Source organism: Dermochelys coriacea, chromosome 10 (genome assembly GCF_009764565.3).
Source record: "Dermochelys coriacea isolate rDerCor1 chromosome 10, rDerCor1.pri.v4, whole genome shotgun sequence".
Taxonomy (NCBI): Eukaryota; Metazoa; Chordata; order Testudines; family Dermochelyidae; genus Dermochelys; species Dermochelys coriacea.
In genome coordinates this window covers 43,323,567-43,339,997 of record NC_050077.1, presented here as the reverse complement: position 1 = coordinate 43,339,997, position 16,431 = coordinate 43,323,567, and the positions used below count along the sequence as shown (strand labels likewise).

At 43.0% G+C, this 16,431-nt stretch overlaps 1 protein-coding gene across 3 annotated transcripts in view; it reads left to right on the top strand.

The window, feature by feature from the left end:
* The first annotated feature begins 4,906 nt into the window (after positions 1-4,906).
* ARIH1 (ariadne RBR E3 ubiquitin protein ligase 1) overlaps positions 4,907-16,431 on the top strand; it is a 114,770-nt gene continuing 103,245 nt past the window's right edge. Inside the window, exon 1 of one of the 3 annotated variants that reach the window (XM_038418656.2) lies at positions 4,907-5,516. In XM_038418656.2, coding sequence (XP_038274584.1) covers positions 5,148-5,516 — 369 coding nt within the window. In that variant the 5' untranslated portion in view covers positions 4,907-5,147. The remainder of the gene's footprint in view (positions 5,517-16,431) is intronic. The other 2 variants (XM_038418654.2, XM_038418655.2) reach the window with 2 other exon arrangements.

The window sequence follows — 16,431 nt, the reverse complement described above, 5'->3', positions numbered from 1 at the left end:
TGGTCTCCCATAGTATTCTTGCCAGCAAGTTAAAGAAGTATGGTTGGATGAATGGACTATAAGGTGGATAGAAAGCTGGCTAGATCGTCGGATTCAGTGGGTAGTGATCGATGGCTCCAAGTCTAGTTGGCAGCCAGTATCAAGCGGAGTGCCCCAAGGGTCGGTCCTGGGGCCGGTTTTGTTCAATGAAAAGAAGTAGGAATTCATCTCTTGCGACTCCCAGTCACAACAGTGACAGTTGAGCATTCTTTATCCTCATTGAATAGAATTTTGTGTTCTGAAAGAAGACGCTTTCTGCCTGATCATGAGCATATCATGAAGGACTGGAAGTACCAGACACAAAAGAAGCCACTAAAGATGAATGCACTGCATTTGAGTAGTTCATTAACAGAGTTGTGCAAAATTACAACAAGAAACCAAGAAGGATGTAGATATAGTGCTTCATTGAAAGCTTGAGTAGCTAGCTTCAATTTGTGTGATGATTTTAAAACATGAGTTAAATCTAATGAAATGTTTGTGAAACATTTTTCAGTTTTTATTATGGTGCCATACCACCCTCTGTCATCCTCACAGTCTCACCCCTCTTTGGCCCTCACCCCCCCAGTATGTTTAACCCCCTCTCCCACCCAAATTTCAATTCCTGGGGAAAACACTGCCCAAGGCTATGGACAATCAGCCCCATGAAGCCAGAGGAGGAGAGTCTGTATGTTTGACCAAACTGTGTGGTCCGACTTGATCTGCACTGTAACAGCACAGGATGGCTGGCTGAGTTGATAGCATTCTGTTCTTTGGGCCAGGGTGCAGACTGTTACTAACCCAGGCTGAGTCCTTTGCGAGGCCCAAGAAGGTGGTAGGAATAACTACTGTACACCCAGACTAGAGACCCACAACCTTAACATTCAGACTGCCACTGTCCAGTGGTCTGACACTAGCCTACCAGCAGTGACAGAGACCGGTGCTTACAGTACCCTGGAAAAAGTGGGGGGTCTGTCATTGTCTAGAGATGAAATCACCTGCCTGTCTCCCTGCCCCCCAGCTCCTCCTACAGCTCCTGGGGCTCACCACTGCCCTCTCCCTAGCAGGGGGGCTGCAGTGGGTCCCCTCTCCCCATTCCCAGGCAAGGAGGCAGAGGAGAGCTGTGAGGAGCAGAGGAGAGGGCAGAGGGTGGAGCTGCGCTGAGCTGCTCTGCTCTTTCTGCTCTTCCCCATCCCTCCTGTGAGAACAGTGTCAGCTCCAGAGGGGAGGGAAGGGGAGGAGAGCTCAGTCTGCCTCCTGCAGCAGCCCGGATGGGCTGCTTTTCTCCAGGAGGCAGGGCTGTGGGGAAAGCAGCGAGTCAGAGGGGTTTCCATGGGTGAAACACGCACTGTTTAGCTACAGGGTTGCAGCTGTAGTGATTTAATTTGTGGGTTCGGCAACACAGTGGGCTTTAACCCTGACAGAGGCCCAGTGGCAGGGCCCAGCATGCAGCAGAGGAGATGCCACCTTGGCACGACACAGGATTTATTTCTCTAGACCCTCAATCTCAAACTGCCGTGATACCAGGCATAAATATGGGTCAGACCAATTGTCCATCTAGTCCAGTATCCTGTCTCCTGCCATGGCCGGTGCCAGAGCTTTTGCAATAGTAAAGATTGTTATTTCAATAGTAAAGGTACAGCAACAGCACGTTCGTTTGTAGGATGGCAGTAAAGTGGGGACCAAAATGAGGAATACACCTCATTGTGAAATAGAGGAATACATTTAGACTGTAAGCTCCTAGAGACAGGGACCAACTTTTCTGTGTTTGCACAGCACCTAGCGTGATGGGATCCTGGTCCATGACTAGGGCTTCTAGGCGCTAGAGTAATAGAAATAAGTAATAATAATAAAAATAATTATATGATACTAAATAGGGCTTTGCCTTTTTGTAGCATTTTCCATGTGAAGGTCTCTACTCATGTTACAAAAATGAATGAATGAATGAATGAATGAAGGCATTAGGCCTTACAGGACCCCCTTGAACTAGGTATTTTATACCCACTACACAGAGGGGGAAACTGAGGCACAGAGCAGTCAAGTGGCATGTCCAAGTTCTGTGTAGGCTAAACAAGGAAACAACGATGGCATGAAGCTATTAGATTGCTTGTCCATTCATAGGTTTGGTGCATCCACACAGCAACATTGCTATTGACTAAACAGTTTTGCACATCCAGCCTTACAACTGTAGTTGTGCCAGTGCATTCTGGGTCTTCTGAAGCACCTCTTATATAGTGTCTGGATTTGTTGCTGGAACAGGGGTTTTTCAGTGGTTTCATAGAATCATAGAAGATTAGGGTTGGAAGAGACCTCAGGAAGTCATCTAGTCCAACCCCCTGCTCAAAGCAAGACCAACCCCAACTATATCATTCTAGCCATTTTCTGTGTCTGTGAGAGGCTGCATTGTAAGACATCATTAAGAGGACTGGGAGGACCAGTGAATTTTATGCAACTTTAGTGGCTTACACTTCACAACGAGAAGAAATCAGTGGAGACTGCACAAGTTCAGCTGGGTTTGAGCTAAAGGCTTTGTCCCAGGTATCACAACCATATGCTCATAAAACACCTGGGACTGCTGTTGTGTGTGACTACATGGCATTGCACATGTGTAGCAAACGTAAGGCATTCCGGGTCAGGTTTTTAGTACTGTACAGTGCTTTTTGGCCTAGTTAGACAGACCTAGGTAATCTATGACAGATGGGAGCAGAGCCCTGACCTCTTGACTCCCAGTCCTGTGCTCTAACCGCAAAACATTCCTTTCTCAGCTTGGCATTCATGTGGTATAACAAATCATTCTGGGGTGTCAGACTTTGCTCCACCCACTTTTCAACAGGATTGCATCCTGCATGGTGCAGCACATATCTTTGCAAATACATGATGCTGATAGGAGTGAATGGAGGTTCCTAACTTAATCCCAATCCTACAAACATACACATGCTTAACTTTTCATACAGGAGCAGTGCTGCTGAAATCAAAGGTACTGCTCATACACAGAGTTAAGCCTGTGAGTAAGTGTTTGTAGGATTGGGCCTGTAGGCAAGCAGGAGCCAGGTGTGAAGCAGAAAAACATGGTGGTTCTCTAGTTCCATATCATATTTGTGGCACCCCTCCATCTCCTCCTCCTATATAATGCAGAGATGGAATGTTGTCAAATGTATGTATCATGCCCCCACAGCAAGTTTTGCCTTGAGAAATGTTTTCAAAGGATTTATGGTAACCCTGATTTTATGTCATTAATACTTTTACTTTCAACTCATAAAATACAGTATATTATCTGTCATTTCTATTTAATCAAAACTGACACAGTATTATAGGCATTTGCTCTACTGACATGAGATTACTATGCAAATATACATTAAAGGCATTTATGTTAACATATATTTGTTTTTTAAAGATGTTTGGAACCCCAGCAGTCAGTGGGCAGCAAAGCAGTCTGATAGATTGTACTCACTGATTTACTTAAATTGACACCATTTTCCTGCTGCACTGAGAAATCAGCACAAAGACCACACATCACATTTTTCAGTACCTTCTCCAGTTAGAAATGGGACTGTGATTCATACCTATGGGCTGCTGGTCTTTCTGAAAAGCATGAATTTCACTTGAAACTGAGCCAATGCCGCATATACCATCCACCCATTCCTACCCCAAATTATACCATCCGTACTCCAAACCATGCCATCCCTACTCCAAACAGCTCCCAATTCAAAATCCCATCCCTATGCCAACCCCAAATCACATCCACTCATCCCTACGCCAGTCCCCTACCGTAAATCTCATCCACCCATCCCTACACCAGCCCCTTCCCTAAATCCCATCCACCCATCCCTATGCCAACCCCAAATCCCATCCACTCATTCCTATGCCAACCCCCTACTGCAAATCCCATCCCCCCCATCCCTATGCCAGCCTGTCACCAATGTTCCCTCTAATTTTTGACAGGCTGTGTGCGAAAAAAATTTCTTCTATGCAAATTGTTGTGCTTCTGTGCAAATTTTTATGTGCACAGTGTTTCACTGTGTGCGCGGGGTTTAGGATCTGTGTGCGTGCTTAGAGGGAACAGTGCTTGTCACCCCAAATCCCATCCCCCCACCCAACCCTATGCCAACTCCAACCCCAAATCCCATCCTCATGCCAACCTGTCACCCCAAATCCCATCCACTCATTCCTACGCCAACCCCCTACCCCAAATCCCATCCCCCCATCTTTACACCAATCTCCAACTCCAAATCCCATCCACCCATTGCTATGCCAACCTCCCACCCCAAATCCCATTGACCCACCCACTCCTGTGCCAACCTTGCAGCTCAAATCCCACCCACCCATCCCTACGCCAACCCCAAATCTCACCTGCCCCTCCCTACGCCAATCCTCTACTTATCCCCCCATAGCACTGCCTCCCCATCCCTACCAGAAACCAACCCTATGCTGACCCCTTCCAACATGCTATGGGATGGGGCTGCAGGTGAAGGGGCCATGCGCCTTGCTGGTGGAGCTAGGCAGCATGTGCCTGACATGGAATCACACAGCCCGAACTGGGCCCCCACCCGCACACAGAGGGACCCAATGGTGATATAGTTGCTTAGCTACCACAGTGGACATTGCCTAGAACCAACACCGAGAAGACTGACAGTGCCGCGGGAGGGGAAAGAAAAGGGCTGCCACACTCAACATGGCGGATACAATGAGACGCCTGGCAGGGTTTCGCCACATCCAAGATGGTGTCCGTAACGGTGAAGAAACTAGTCGGAAGACCTTTCGCCACACTCAAGATGTCCACAACAACACCCAAGATGGCAGCCGTAACAGAAAGGAAACCCAGAGCTATGCCACGCCCAAGATGGCAGTCGCAACGCTGATGAAGACCAGACTCCCCCTCCGGCCTCACTCAAGATGGCGGCCGCGATGTAACGGCGCGCACGGCGGAGCCACGCCAAGCGTGCGTGCGTGCGTGCCGCGGCGCGGGGTGACGGAGCGGGTCCGCCGCGTCCCTTTGTTGGCTCAGCGGCGGCGGCGGCGCTGTGTGTTGTTGTCCCGCGGGCAGAGGCAGGCCGCGGCGCAGGAGCAGCCAGGAGCGCGCGCGGGGGGAGGGCGGAGGGTCGGCGCGGGCAGCCCCGGGCCGCCGCCTCGCCATGGACTCGGACGAGGGCTACAACTACGAGTTCGACGAGGACGAGGAGTGCAGCGAGGACAGCGGCGCCGAGGAGGACGAGGACGACGACGAGGAGGACGACGAGCCCGACGACGATAACCTGGACCTGGGCGAGGTGGAGCTGGTAGAGCCCGGGCTGGGCGTAGGAGGCGAGCGCGACGGGCTGCTGTGCGGGGAGACGGGCGGGCTGGGCCCCGGCGGCGGCAGCGGGCTGGGCGGCGGGCCGGGCCCCGGCGGGGGCGGCGGCGGCCACGAGCAGGAGGAGGACTATCGCTACGAGGTGCTGACGGCCGAGCAGATCCTGCAGCACATGGTGGAGTGTATCCGGGAGGTCAACGAGGTCATCCAGGTGCGGGCCGGGGCGGGAGGGGTGCGGCCGGGCCGGGCCGGGCCTGAGGGATCGGTGGCCCGGGGGACCCGCCCCTTAGCCGGGGGGTTTCTGGGGGCGGGGGGTGAAAGCAGCGGGCCCTCTTTTGGGGCGGTGATTGGGTGAGGGGCACACGGAATGGGGGGCGGGTGGCAGTGGTAGGTTGGGGGATGTTCTCCGGGGAGGGTGGTGTGTGGGATGCACCCACCGGGCTGGCGGGGATTGCCAAAGGCCAAACAATCTCTCTGCAGAATGGTCAGCGAGGCGGGCGGTGATAACCTTTCTCTCACCCACAATAACAGCACAGGGGCTGAATCCCCCCCGTTGCAGGGACTCTCTCTTCTCCCCCCCCCCCGCGGAAAACATCTTCTGCCACAGCTAATCTCTTTTGTCTCCAACGTCTGTGCTATCAAACTATCCTTTCAGTTGTGGATCACCTGATCTTTGTATCCTGAGCATCCTTGGATTTCAGCGTCAGGTTGGAATTTGGTGGGTGGAGGAATGAGGCTAAAATCATTCTTGGATTTCTGTAAGGGTTCAGCTCTATCTTGGTATAACAACCATTCCATACTTGACATCTTAGGAAACTTGTTGCTTGCAGTGTCTTAAGGGGGTTAAGAGTTCATTTTTTTTCCCTGGGTTCCTGTCTCTCGTTTCTAAAAATGTAGTAATTTATTAGCTAAAGTATGTGGTTGTCCGATCTCCTTCTGACTTCCGTTTAGCATTTTAGTAATCTAATTGAAGAGGGGATGGTAGCACATGCACAGAGGAATGAGAGCATGATTGCTTCTACTAACTTAACCAAATTTTATTTTCTAACTAAGAGTACAGGTTTCCTCAAACGCATGGTCTCCTGTTTGTGCATTTGGATTGTTTCTTTTGATGCAACTACTTTCTCAGGACTGGGTGAGCCCAATAACTGCCTCTTAAAAAAACAAACAAACAAAAAAAACCCTCTGGTCAATTAACTGTGTTGGAGTTGAGGAAACTAAAGGCAGTTTGTTTGTTTAATGGGCGTGTAGCTGAAAGTATGGGGGGAAATGGAAAAATAATCTTTACTTAACATTTTTTTTTAAGATTTTTTTTTTTGTCCATCCAAAGAACTTGGTCTGTATAGACCAGTATACATACCTTTTGGCTAACATTGCAAGATGCTTGTTCTTTCTGGTATTCACTTTATACAATAAAATGGAGATGCATTTGATACTCAACAGAATTATTTCCTTATATCCAGGTTTGTCACCCTCTGTTTTTCCTGAGTGTATTTAGCAAGTTATGTAGTTAGTAAGTACATACAATGTGAATAATGAATGTGGCACTGACAGATTATTTTTTCTGGGTGTCTGGCTATCGGAAATTTAAAAAAAAAAATTAAAGCATATAATTGAGTGGTCTAAGTATTAAACTGTCTTGCAAACCAAACCTCTTATATCAAAATCTTCTACATCAGAACACTAACATCTGAAAACATAGAAGGTGGTCTCTGTCTTATGTCAAGTTGCAGAGTAGCAGCCGTGTTAGTCTGTATTCGCAGAAAGAAAAGGAGTACTTGTGGCACCTTAGAGACTAACAAATTTATTTGAGCATAAGCTTTCGTGAGCTATGAAGTGAGCTGTAGCTCACGAAAGCTTATGCTCAAATAAATTTGTAAGTCTCTAAGGTGCCACAAGTACTCCTTTTCTTTCTGTCTTATGTGTTACCTTTGTAACAAAATGCAATTTAAGCTATCATGCTTATGTTGGTACTGTACTATGCTGCATTAAATTATTAGGCCACTTTCAGCATGGTGCTTTGCCTAAGATATGACTCTGTATCACTAATGTAAAATTAAAAAATGCTGGCAATTTGAAACAGACTAGCCTTACTCTAGTTCAGTTAGTGGGCTGGATGCATTCATAGTGCCCAAGGTTTTGATTACAAATTAGTAAATGTTAGAAATTCTGGTGACTGTTAAAATTTTGTTCTTAACTGAAAGGGCTGCTTCATCTACTGCCTTCAGACAATATGACAGTTTTTATACTGATGACTCACTACTTAATCTTGATGCATTTTGTTGCTTCTGAACCAGCTTCCTGACCGCTTCACAGCAGTGACACATTTGCTTTACACAAGCCTAAAAAGTCCCATATTAAGCTTAAGAGCAAGGCTGTTGTATGTTATAAATCAGAGTAATTTTGACTATAATTTCTAATTTTTCTTTAGTCTTTTTTTCTATTTAATTATAAGTTGTGTAGATGAGGCTTAGTGGGTGAACAGCAGTGACCATTAATTGATAGCCTTATTATTCTGGAACCAGAGAAAAGGCAGCCACACACTATGCTTTTTGTAGAGTTGTATGTGCTCGCAGAGAGCTAAATCCTTCCCTGTAGTATCTCTGCCATTCCAGTGCTGATTAGGATAGATGAAAATATATTTTATTGGATATTTTATTTAAATACATCTTTATTTTAAAACTATTTACAATTAAATTTGAAATTGACAAACTTACTATAATTTCTTAAAATGTAAATAAAAAAATCAAGCAGTACATATTTGCTGCTGAATTTTTAAAGAAAGTTAGACTGCTGAACTGGTGGGGAAATCACTGGCTAAGCATCTGGAAACAAGAGTTGGTTGCAGTGCTAAGCCACCTCTTGACAGTAGTAGTCTCTTTTGCAGCTGCAGAGAGAATATTATCTTCATTTTAGTTTGTTCAACTAGTTCAGTTTAATGACTAGTTTATTCAAAATTGAGAAGCCTATTGGGAGCTGAAAAAGCAGGAAAGCTTGTTTTAGTATTCTGATCTCTGAATAAAAATGGTGTGTGAGGAAGAGATCTACTAGTTCTAAACTCTAGGAGGACATTGTTTCAGGTAACCATGAGTTAAATACCCTAAGGACAGAATCCTTCCTTAGTTTAAATAAATCTGTTTTAAATACAAATCATGTTTTATCAACTTTTTTCTTATGTATGCAGTGCATTTAAAGTAGTTTTATTTAACTAATAAAACAGTTTTAAAATACTCCTTGCACATTTTAATTTAATTCCAAGTTCCATCCAAATGCATCGTTACACAAATCACAAGTAAAAATTTAATCTGTGTTAATATAAAAAGTTAAATGTCATTCACCATTTTCTAACATAAATGCAAAAATTAAGAATCTGAATAAATGTTAATTATATAACTGCTTAAATAATGTGTATAGATAGACTATATCTTCTGGTTAGGCAAAAAGTACCAAATATAGTATAAAGGCTATATTTAGCTGCAAATGTTTTAGTGGGTGTATCAATCAAAGAGAACTAACCTTTCTTTAGGAAAATAAAGTAGAAATGCAAAACAAAATTAAAATTGATGGTTTAAATATGATTTAAATCAGCAAGCAGGAAACCTAAGTGATATAAATCAGTCCTGATTCATTCCTGAGCAGTCAGCCAGTTGTACCAAGTGTGTATGTAAAGTGCTAGAGAAGTATTAAAGGACCATTGAGGACTAGATTGAAAATTGAGCTTTTCTAGACTTGAACGTGAATCACTCAGCAGCTTCTTTGCCTCATTCATTAATTTCTAAGTCAAGGTGTGGTCTTTTGTACATATCTATCTTTCTTTTTTTAATATTGCCTCTTGGAGCAGTAGTAGTTTTGTGCGTGGTCACCTAGACTCCTGCAGTGGGCCTGTTGAGACAAGACATCCAGAGTTACTTAAAGTTAAAACAAAACCAAAAAAAACCACACAAAAACCCAAAAACAAAAACCCTAGCCCATTGCTCTTATACATGCAAGATACCCTGATCCTTCATTATATTTATAGATTCCAAGGCCAGAAGGACCATTGTGGTCATCTAGTTTGGACAACACAAGCCATAGAATTTCCCCAAAATAGATCCTAGAGCATGTAATAGTAGAGAGCATTAATTTCATTGGGACTCCACACAGGCATTATGGTCTGCCAGTTCAGAACAACTTGAGCCATTTTACTGCTGTTATATATTTTTATGTCTGCAAGTCTTTTTTGTTTAATGCACATGAGTTCAGAAATCAGTTTCAGTGCTTGGGTTAGAATAGTAACAAGTAAACTTTTGACCTAAAATCAGCTTAAGCGCTAGAGGATATCAGAAGAGGGTATAAAATCTTCAATTGTTGATTTGAATGCCAGTGGATTTAAAAATCTATTCATGGATAAATAAACTTAAATTTGGTACTTATAAAGATATACAGTATGGCTTTTTTAAATTGATCTTCCAGTGATTGCTATTCTCTATTCCTCTGCTGCTGTTTGCTTTCTGATAAAAGATTCCAGGATTCTAGTCTGCGTTCTGTCTGTGGCATTCAACCAGAATTGCTGCTGCTGTTTTAGGTTCAGTAAACCTTATTTAGGGTCACATAGTAGTATTTGCCTGGATCCTGCTGGAGATCTGTGGTTGCAGTCCCACTTGTTCCATCCAGTATTAGATGTTTTGGCGTCTCTGTATCTTCATTTAGCTTACTGATAGTGTCCAATGTCAAGCAGTGGATAAAATCATGTTTACAACTATTTTATAATGCATGATAATTTGTATAATATTAAAGTGAGATCTTTGATGCAGAGTTGCCCAATATCCAGGAATTTTAGCATTGTCTGGCAGTTCTACCAGAGTTAGTGAATATACCTGTGTCTGATCAGAATCTAGGTACAAAAGTTAGACTGACTTTGTAGAATTTTTTGACTGAGCAAACTTTGTAATTGTAGCAAAGGAAAAATACTAATTAAAGCTGGAAAAGCTACACATGGATGAACACAGAATCTGGCTAGTATAATTTCCATGTGCTAGCAGGTTCAGTGGGTCTTTGCCTATGTTAAAACATTTGTGAGAAAGCAGTTTATTACCTAGTAGTACTAATTTTCTTTTCTGTGTGAATAAGATTGAAGTAAATTTACCTTCCCCAACCTCCCCCAGTTTGCCTCCAAAGTAAAGCATAATAAGGTAAATCTTAAACGGGAACAGTTTATCATCTGATTTGATTTGGTCTGAGCCTATGCTGAAATTCTAACTTAACTGAAATAAAATTATAGGGCACAAGCATAGCAAACTAACTAAGAAGTCTCAAAATGTGATTGTAAACAGGGAATTATCATTGAGGAGGTGTGTTTATAGTGGGGTCACACTGGGATCTATTCTTGGCCCTGCTCTATTTAACATTTTTATTTGAAAACACAGAATCATTGCTGACCAAATTTGCAGGTGACTCAAATTGGGGAAATGGTAAATTATGAGGGACAGGTAACAGAGCAATCTGGATTGCTTGGTAAACTGCGTGCAAGGAAACAGTGTTTTTAATATGGCTAAATGTATACATCTAGAAACAAAGACTGTAGCTCATATTTACACAATGAGCCACTTTATCTTGGGAAGCAGTGACTCTGGAAAATATTTGGGGGTTGGTGTGTATAATTAGCTGAACATGAGCTCCTGGTACAATGCTGTGGCCAAAAGGGTTAATGCAATCCTTGGATGCATAAACAGGGGACTCTCCAGTAGGAGTGGAGAGATTATTTTACCTCTATATTTGGCACTGGTGCAATTGCTGTGGGAACACTGTCCAGGACTGGTGTCTACAATTCATAAAGGATGTTGATAAATTGAGAGGCTTCAGAAAAGAGCTGTGAGAATGATTAAATGATTAGAAAACATGCCTTATAGTGATAGATTCAAGGAGCTCAATCTATTTAGTTTAAAAAAGAGGATTATAGGGTGACTTGGTTAGTCTATAAATAACTCCATGAAGAACAAATATTTAATAATGGGCTCTTCTAGCAGAGAAAGGTATAACATGATCTAATGGCTGAAAGTTGAAGCTGGACAAAGTCAGACAGGAAATTACATACATTTTTAAGAGTACTTTACTAAGGATCAGTTTACTAAGGATCATGGTAGATTCCCCATCAGTGACAATTTTTAAATCAATATTGGATGTCTTTCTAAAAGAAATGCTCTGGGAATTAATTTGGGGAAATTCCCTGGCCTGTTAAACAGAAAGTCAGAGTAGATGATCACAATGGTTCCTTCTGGCCTTTGAATCTATGGAAACTTAATTGGAAATTTCATAATGATAGAATTTGTCGTGCTGTTGAAATGCTGACTGTCATTTTTTTCTGAGGCTGGATACTCTACATTACATTAAAACGGGTGGCCAACTTGAGCCTGCGATGGAGCCAGAATTTACCAATATACATTGCCAAAGAGCCACAGTAATATGTCAGCAGCCCCCCATCCATTCCCCTTCCCCACTCCCAGCGCCACCCACCCCCTGGCAGCCCCACCAGTCAGCGCCTCCCCCTCCCTCCCTACACCTCCTGATCAGCTGTTTCGTGGCATGAAGGAGGCTCTTTAGTGGGGAGGAGCGAGGGCAAGGCAGGCTTAGGGGAGGGGACGGGAAGGGGTGGAGTGGGGGCAGGGTCTGTGGCAGAGCCAGGGATTGAACAGTGAGCACCCCATGGCACATTGGAAAGTTGGCACCTGTAGCTCCAGCCCAAGAGTTGGTGCCCATACAAGGAGCCAGTGCCTATACAAGGAGCCACATTAACTTTTGAAGAGCCGCCACGTGGCCCCAGAGCCACAGGTTGGCCACCCCTGCATTAAAACATCACATAGTTTGCTGCTTCAACTCCCATCTGGAATGCCATACAATTCTAGGACCATTGTGGAGATGATTATCTTAAATGATATAAGTTCTTGGCCTAATGTAAATTCTGTAAATTCTTGTTGACCTTTTAATCTGAAGATGGCTGTTTCCAGAACTAGGTGCAACTTCTTTTTTACCACTGTTAAAATAGAGCTAATGGAAACACTACCAAATTACTCTAAACTGCTGAAAACAACACACTTATTATATCTGTGTGCTTGCACAGACATCAGCAGAATTGCAGATGCTTGGTAATGTTTGCTACATATAGCACTCAGCATTTATGTTGCTAATATCTGATTAGAAACTCACTCATCTTTTGAGGAAGAACTGTCGTGGGGTGCAGCTAACACAAGGGGAAGACGTGAATAAGCCACTTAAAGTCATGCTGTTGCTGTCTGGAATTTTCAGTTAACCAATCTTTAAACCACAGGTTAGAATGTTATCGGTTATCTCAGAATCTGATTGTGTACTGCACTGAACCACTTTGCAAACCACTTTGGGTTTTGATCATCAAAATAAGCATTCAGTTTTCTTACATATTTTCCCCAAGGCTTTTGCAGAGTAACTTACTGGGCTGATTTTTCAATGAACAAACATACGCTGGGAGATATGAGACTTGATCCACTAACAGACAAGGCTTTCTTGTTAAAAGGGACACTTCTGATACAAGTGACTGTCTTGCCAAGTATTTCTTCTGTCAAATCTTTATTAATAGGATTATGCCTGAATAAATGGTTCACTAACTATGTTAGTATTGAGGCTTTTCTGTATCAGGTCACTACTTCTATCTTGACTCCATTTATTTGCATTCACATTTTATTTTGCTCTTCTGTGAATAACACAATTGTGAAAAGAAAAGGAGTACTTGTGGCACCTTAGAGACTAACAAATTTATTAGAGCATAAGCTTTCGTGAACTACAGCTAGCTCACGAAAGCTTATGCTCTAATAAATTTTAGTCTCTAAGGTGCCACAAGTACTCCTTTTCTTTTTGCGAATACAGACTAACACTGCTGCTACTCTGAAACAATTGTGAAAATTAAGCTTTGATCTTTTGATCCATATTTCTACTTATTTTGAAGTCTCAGTAGAATGGTTCGTTGGTAATGTGGATAATTAGTTTTGTTGTTATAGGTTTTTTCTTTTTTCATTTCAAGAAAAAGGCTTGTGTGACTTCAGTCTTTTCCCCTTCTTGGTAAATAGGCTTTACTTGAGCCTCTGAATTGTATCAGTAGTGCTGTTGCCAGTAGCGGAACTAGTCTTTTTCAATCTTGGGATGGGTAAAGGTATTAAGAATATTTGATTAAAAATCCTAGGTAGCTGACATGGCAAAAATATTGCTCAAGACTCATGAAGAACCCATCAACATGTAAGGCAGGGGTGGCCAACCTGTGGCTCCAGGGCCCCCTGTGGCTCTTCAGAAGTTAATATGTGGCTCCTTGTATAGGCACTGGCTTCTTGTATAGGCACTGACTCTTGGGCTAGAGCTACAGGTGCCAACTTTCCAATGTGTCCGGGGGGGTGCTCACTGCTTAACCCCTGGCTCTGCCACAGGTCCTGCCCCCACTCCACCCCTCCCGCCCCCTACCCTGAGCCTGCCATGCCCTTGCTCCTTCCCCACAAAGAGCCCCCTGCATGGCACGAAACACCTGATCGCAAGGTGTGGGGAGGGAGGGGAAGGCGCTGATTGGCGGGGCTGATGGTGGGTGGGGGGCGCTGGGAGCAGGGATGGAGGGAGCTGATGCAGCGCTGCTGACGTATTACTGTGGCTCTTTGGCAAAGTATATTGGTAAATTCTGGCTCCTTCTCAGGCTCAAGTTGGCCACCCCTGATGTAAGGGAAAAACTGTTGGGAGTCTGGCAGGGTTTCATAGTTGCATAATTTGTATTTTGGTGGTCTGTCCTGCAAGATGCTGAGCATTCTGGCCTGATTCAGTGAAGTGCTTAAGAATGTGCTTAGTTTTAAGCATGTGCTTAAGTGCTTTGCTGGATTGGGACGGAAAGCTCAGCACTATGCAGGATCCACACCTAGTACAAAAATACCACTATTTCCTAAATTTAACATACTGGATTCTCAGTAGCTGAACAGACGAAATTGTAGTATATTTGAGTGCTTGTAGTATTGAAAAAAATTGGTGCCTCCGTTAGGGCCTAGTCCTGCTTCCATTGATATTAGCAAGCCTTGTTGATGTTTGTGGGGTGAGAGTCAGACGCTTCCTTGATAAAAGCCTTCACACAGAGACGAAAAAATATCCAGGCCGTTCCTAAGTTACAATGCAGTGTTTGTTAAAAGTATTGAGGAACAGCTTTTTCAAGTACAGCACAAATGGGGCTGTGCAAATTCCTCAGAATGCTCTCTGGCTATAAAAGAGCTCTATTTAACTGCAAGTGTGAACCTATTGTTGTTTGGAAAAAGTAGTACTATTAAACAATGGTTTTCCTTAGATGTTCTGGTTAGTACAGAATGCACTGATTTCTGGCTATGCGATTTATGAAATATCCTCAATGTTGACTAGACTCAGTACTGCTGGTAACACAGTCAAAATGTGTTGCCCACAGTAGGATTGATTTGCCAGTGGCTGCAGAAAATGCTGATCCCATACTGGCTTGTATTAAAAATCTTATCTAATGTCTGAGATGGAATCTTGAAAATGTTAAGTACTCAAAACTGCCTGATGCTAGCATTCTAAGTAGAAATCTGTTGTATGAATAGGCACATTTTAAATCTAATGGGCATTATATTCTGATCTGGCCTAGAAGCCTGTATGAGGTAAATTGTGACACCTTAGAGTCTGTCTTCTCAGTGAGTACTTAACTTATAATGAAATATGGTTTGGGGCCCTAAGCATTGTGATGCTAGAAGGAAATGCTTTATTGAACTTCATGCTTCTGTCATATAGTGTTTATAAGGTGTTTCATTATAGAAGGAATGCATTGTGTTTCCCAGGAGCAGGGAAGCTTTCATTCTGACAAAGCTCTCCTGTAAGATCTGCTTCTTGTAATTATTGTGCAGGTTTAAAAATGATTATATGGTACTTGTTTGTTCAAACTGGTCAATTGGCTCACCTGTGAGTTAATTTCAGACATTTTCTATTCTTTGGAATTAAAGATTAATTTCTTACAGGATGGTTTAGACAAAACAGATCCTGCATCTTGGCAGCGGATTAGACTAGATGACACTTGTGGTTCCTTCTAACCCTGTGGTCCTATGATTCTGTATATATTTTTAATTCTTTTCTTTAGTAGGATAGGCAAGTCCACTATATTTGTACAAGTTTACATAGTAACCTGAACTTCAGAGTTAAGCGGCATATTTGGCTAATGCCCTAGACTTCTGTCTCTAGCAGTGAGTTAAAATTCCAGCTCTGGTCATGAGTTTTAAAAAAAAAAAAATTTACTGGTCTCATTCTAGCCCTTAGCATCATCTTGCAAAAATCACCGCACATCAACAGGATTGTGGCAGCCTTCACTTAAGAAGCTCAAGACTGTACTAGGAGGTTGACACAGGTCAGCACTAGATGTGTTGGAAATGCTTTCACGGTGCCTGAAAACATTGCCTTGCTCTAGCTCCTGTTAAATGTTCGCTTCCATGAGCACCAAAAGTCACAACTTAAAAAATAAAAGGATAGGTGGAACATAGTTAATATATAGCTAGGGCATTTAAATGAACTAGGGCTTGCCTACTAATTTTCACCAGCTGAAAATGAAAGAACTTAACATGCCAAGCTATTATGTATTACTAAATGAGTGGTTCACTGTGTGCCACTGCACAATTACAATTGAGACTGTAGTTTTCATGGAACTCTTAACTTGGAGCAATATATGTTGTCTTGGACATAGCTTACCTGCTCAGAGGCATGAAACCATCGCTCAGGTTTTGATGCTTGCCACAAGTGAGGATCAGTTTGCTTTTGGTTTTAATCCTGTATGAATTTTACTTTACTTTTATTTCCTATAAGAAACTTGGTGCTTTACCATATTTTATGGTATGGCAGTGATGTAAGGCAGTCATTGTGCATCCCACTTGTGAATGTTTCACATCTTGCTCAGAGCTATATAGAATGCAAAGTTAAGTCTGGTAATATGAAGCACTGAGTTTTGATATGACAGCAAGTCTCTAGTTCTGGGTATATTAAAGTTATACCTGGAAAACTACAGCATTCATCTGAAGTGACACCATTCACTCAGATTAAAAGTAGCTTCATAAACTGCATCTTCAAATCCCCCTGCCAACTGTTGTACTTTTAAACTTTCT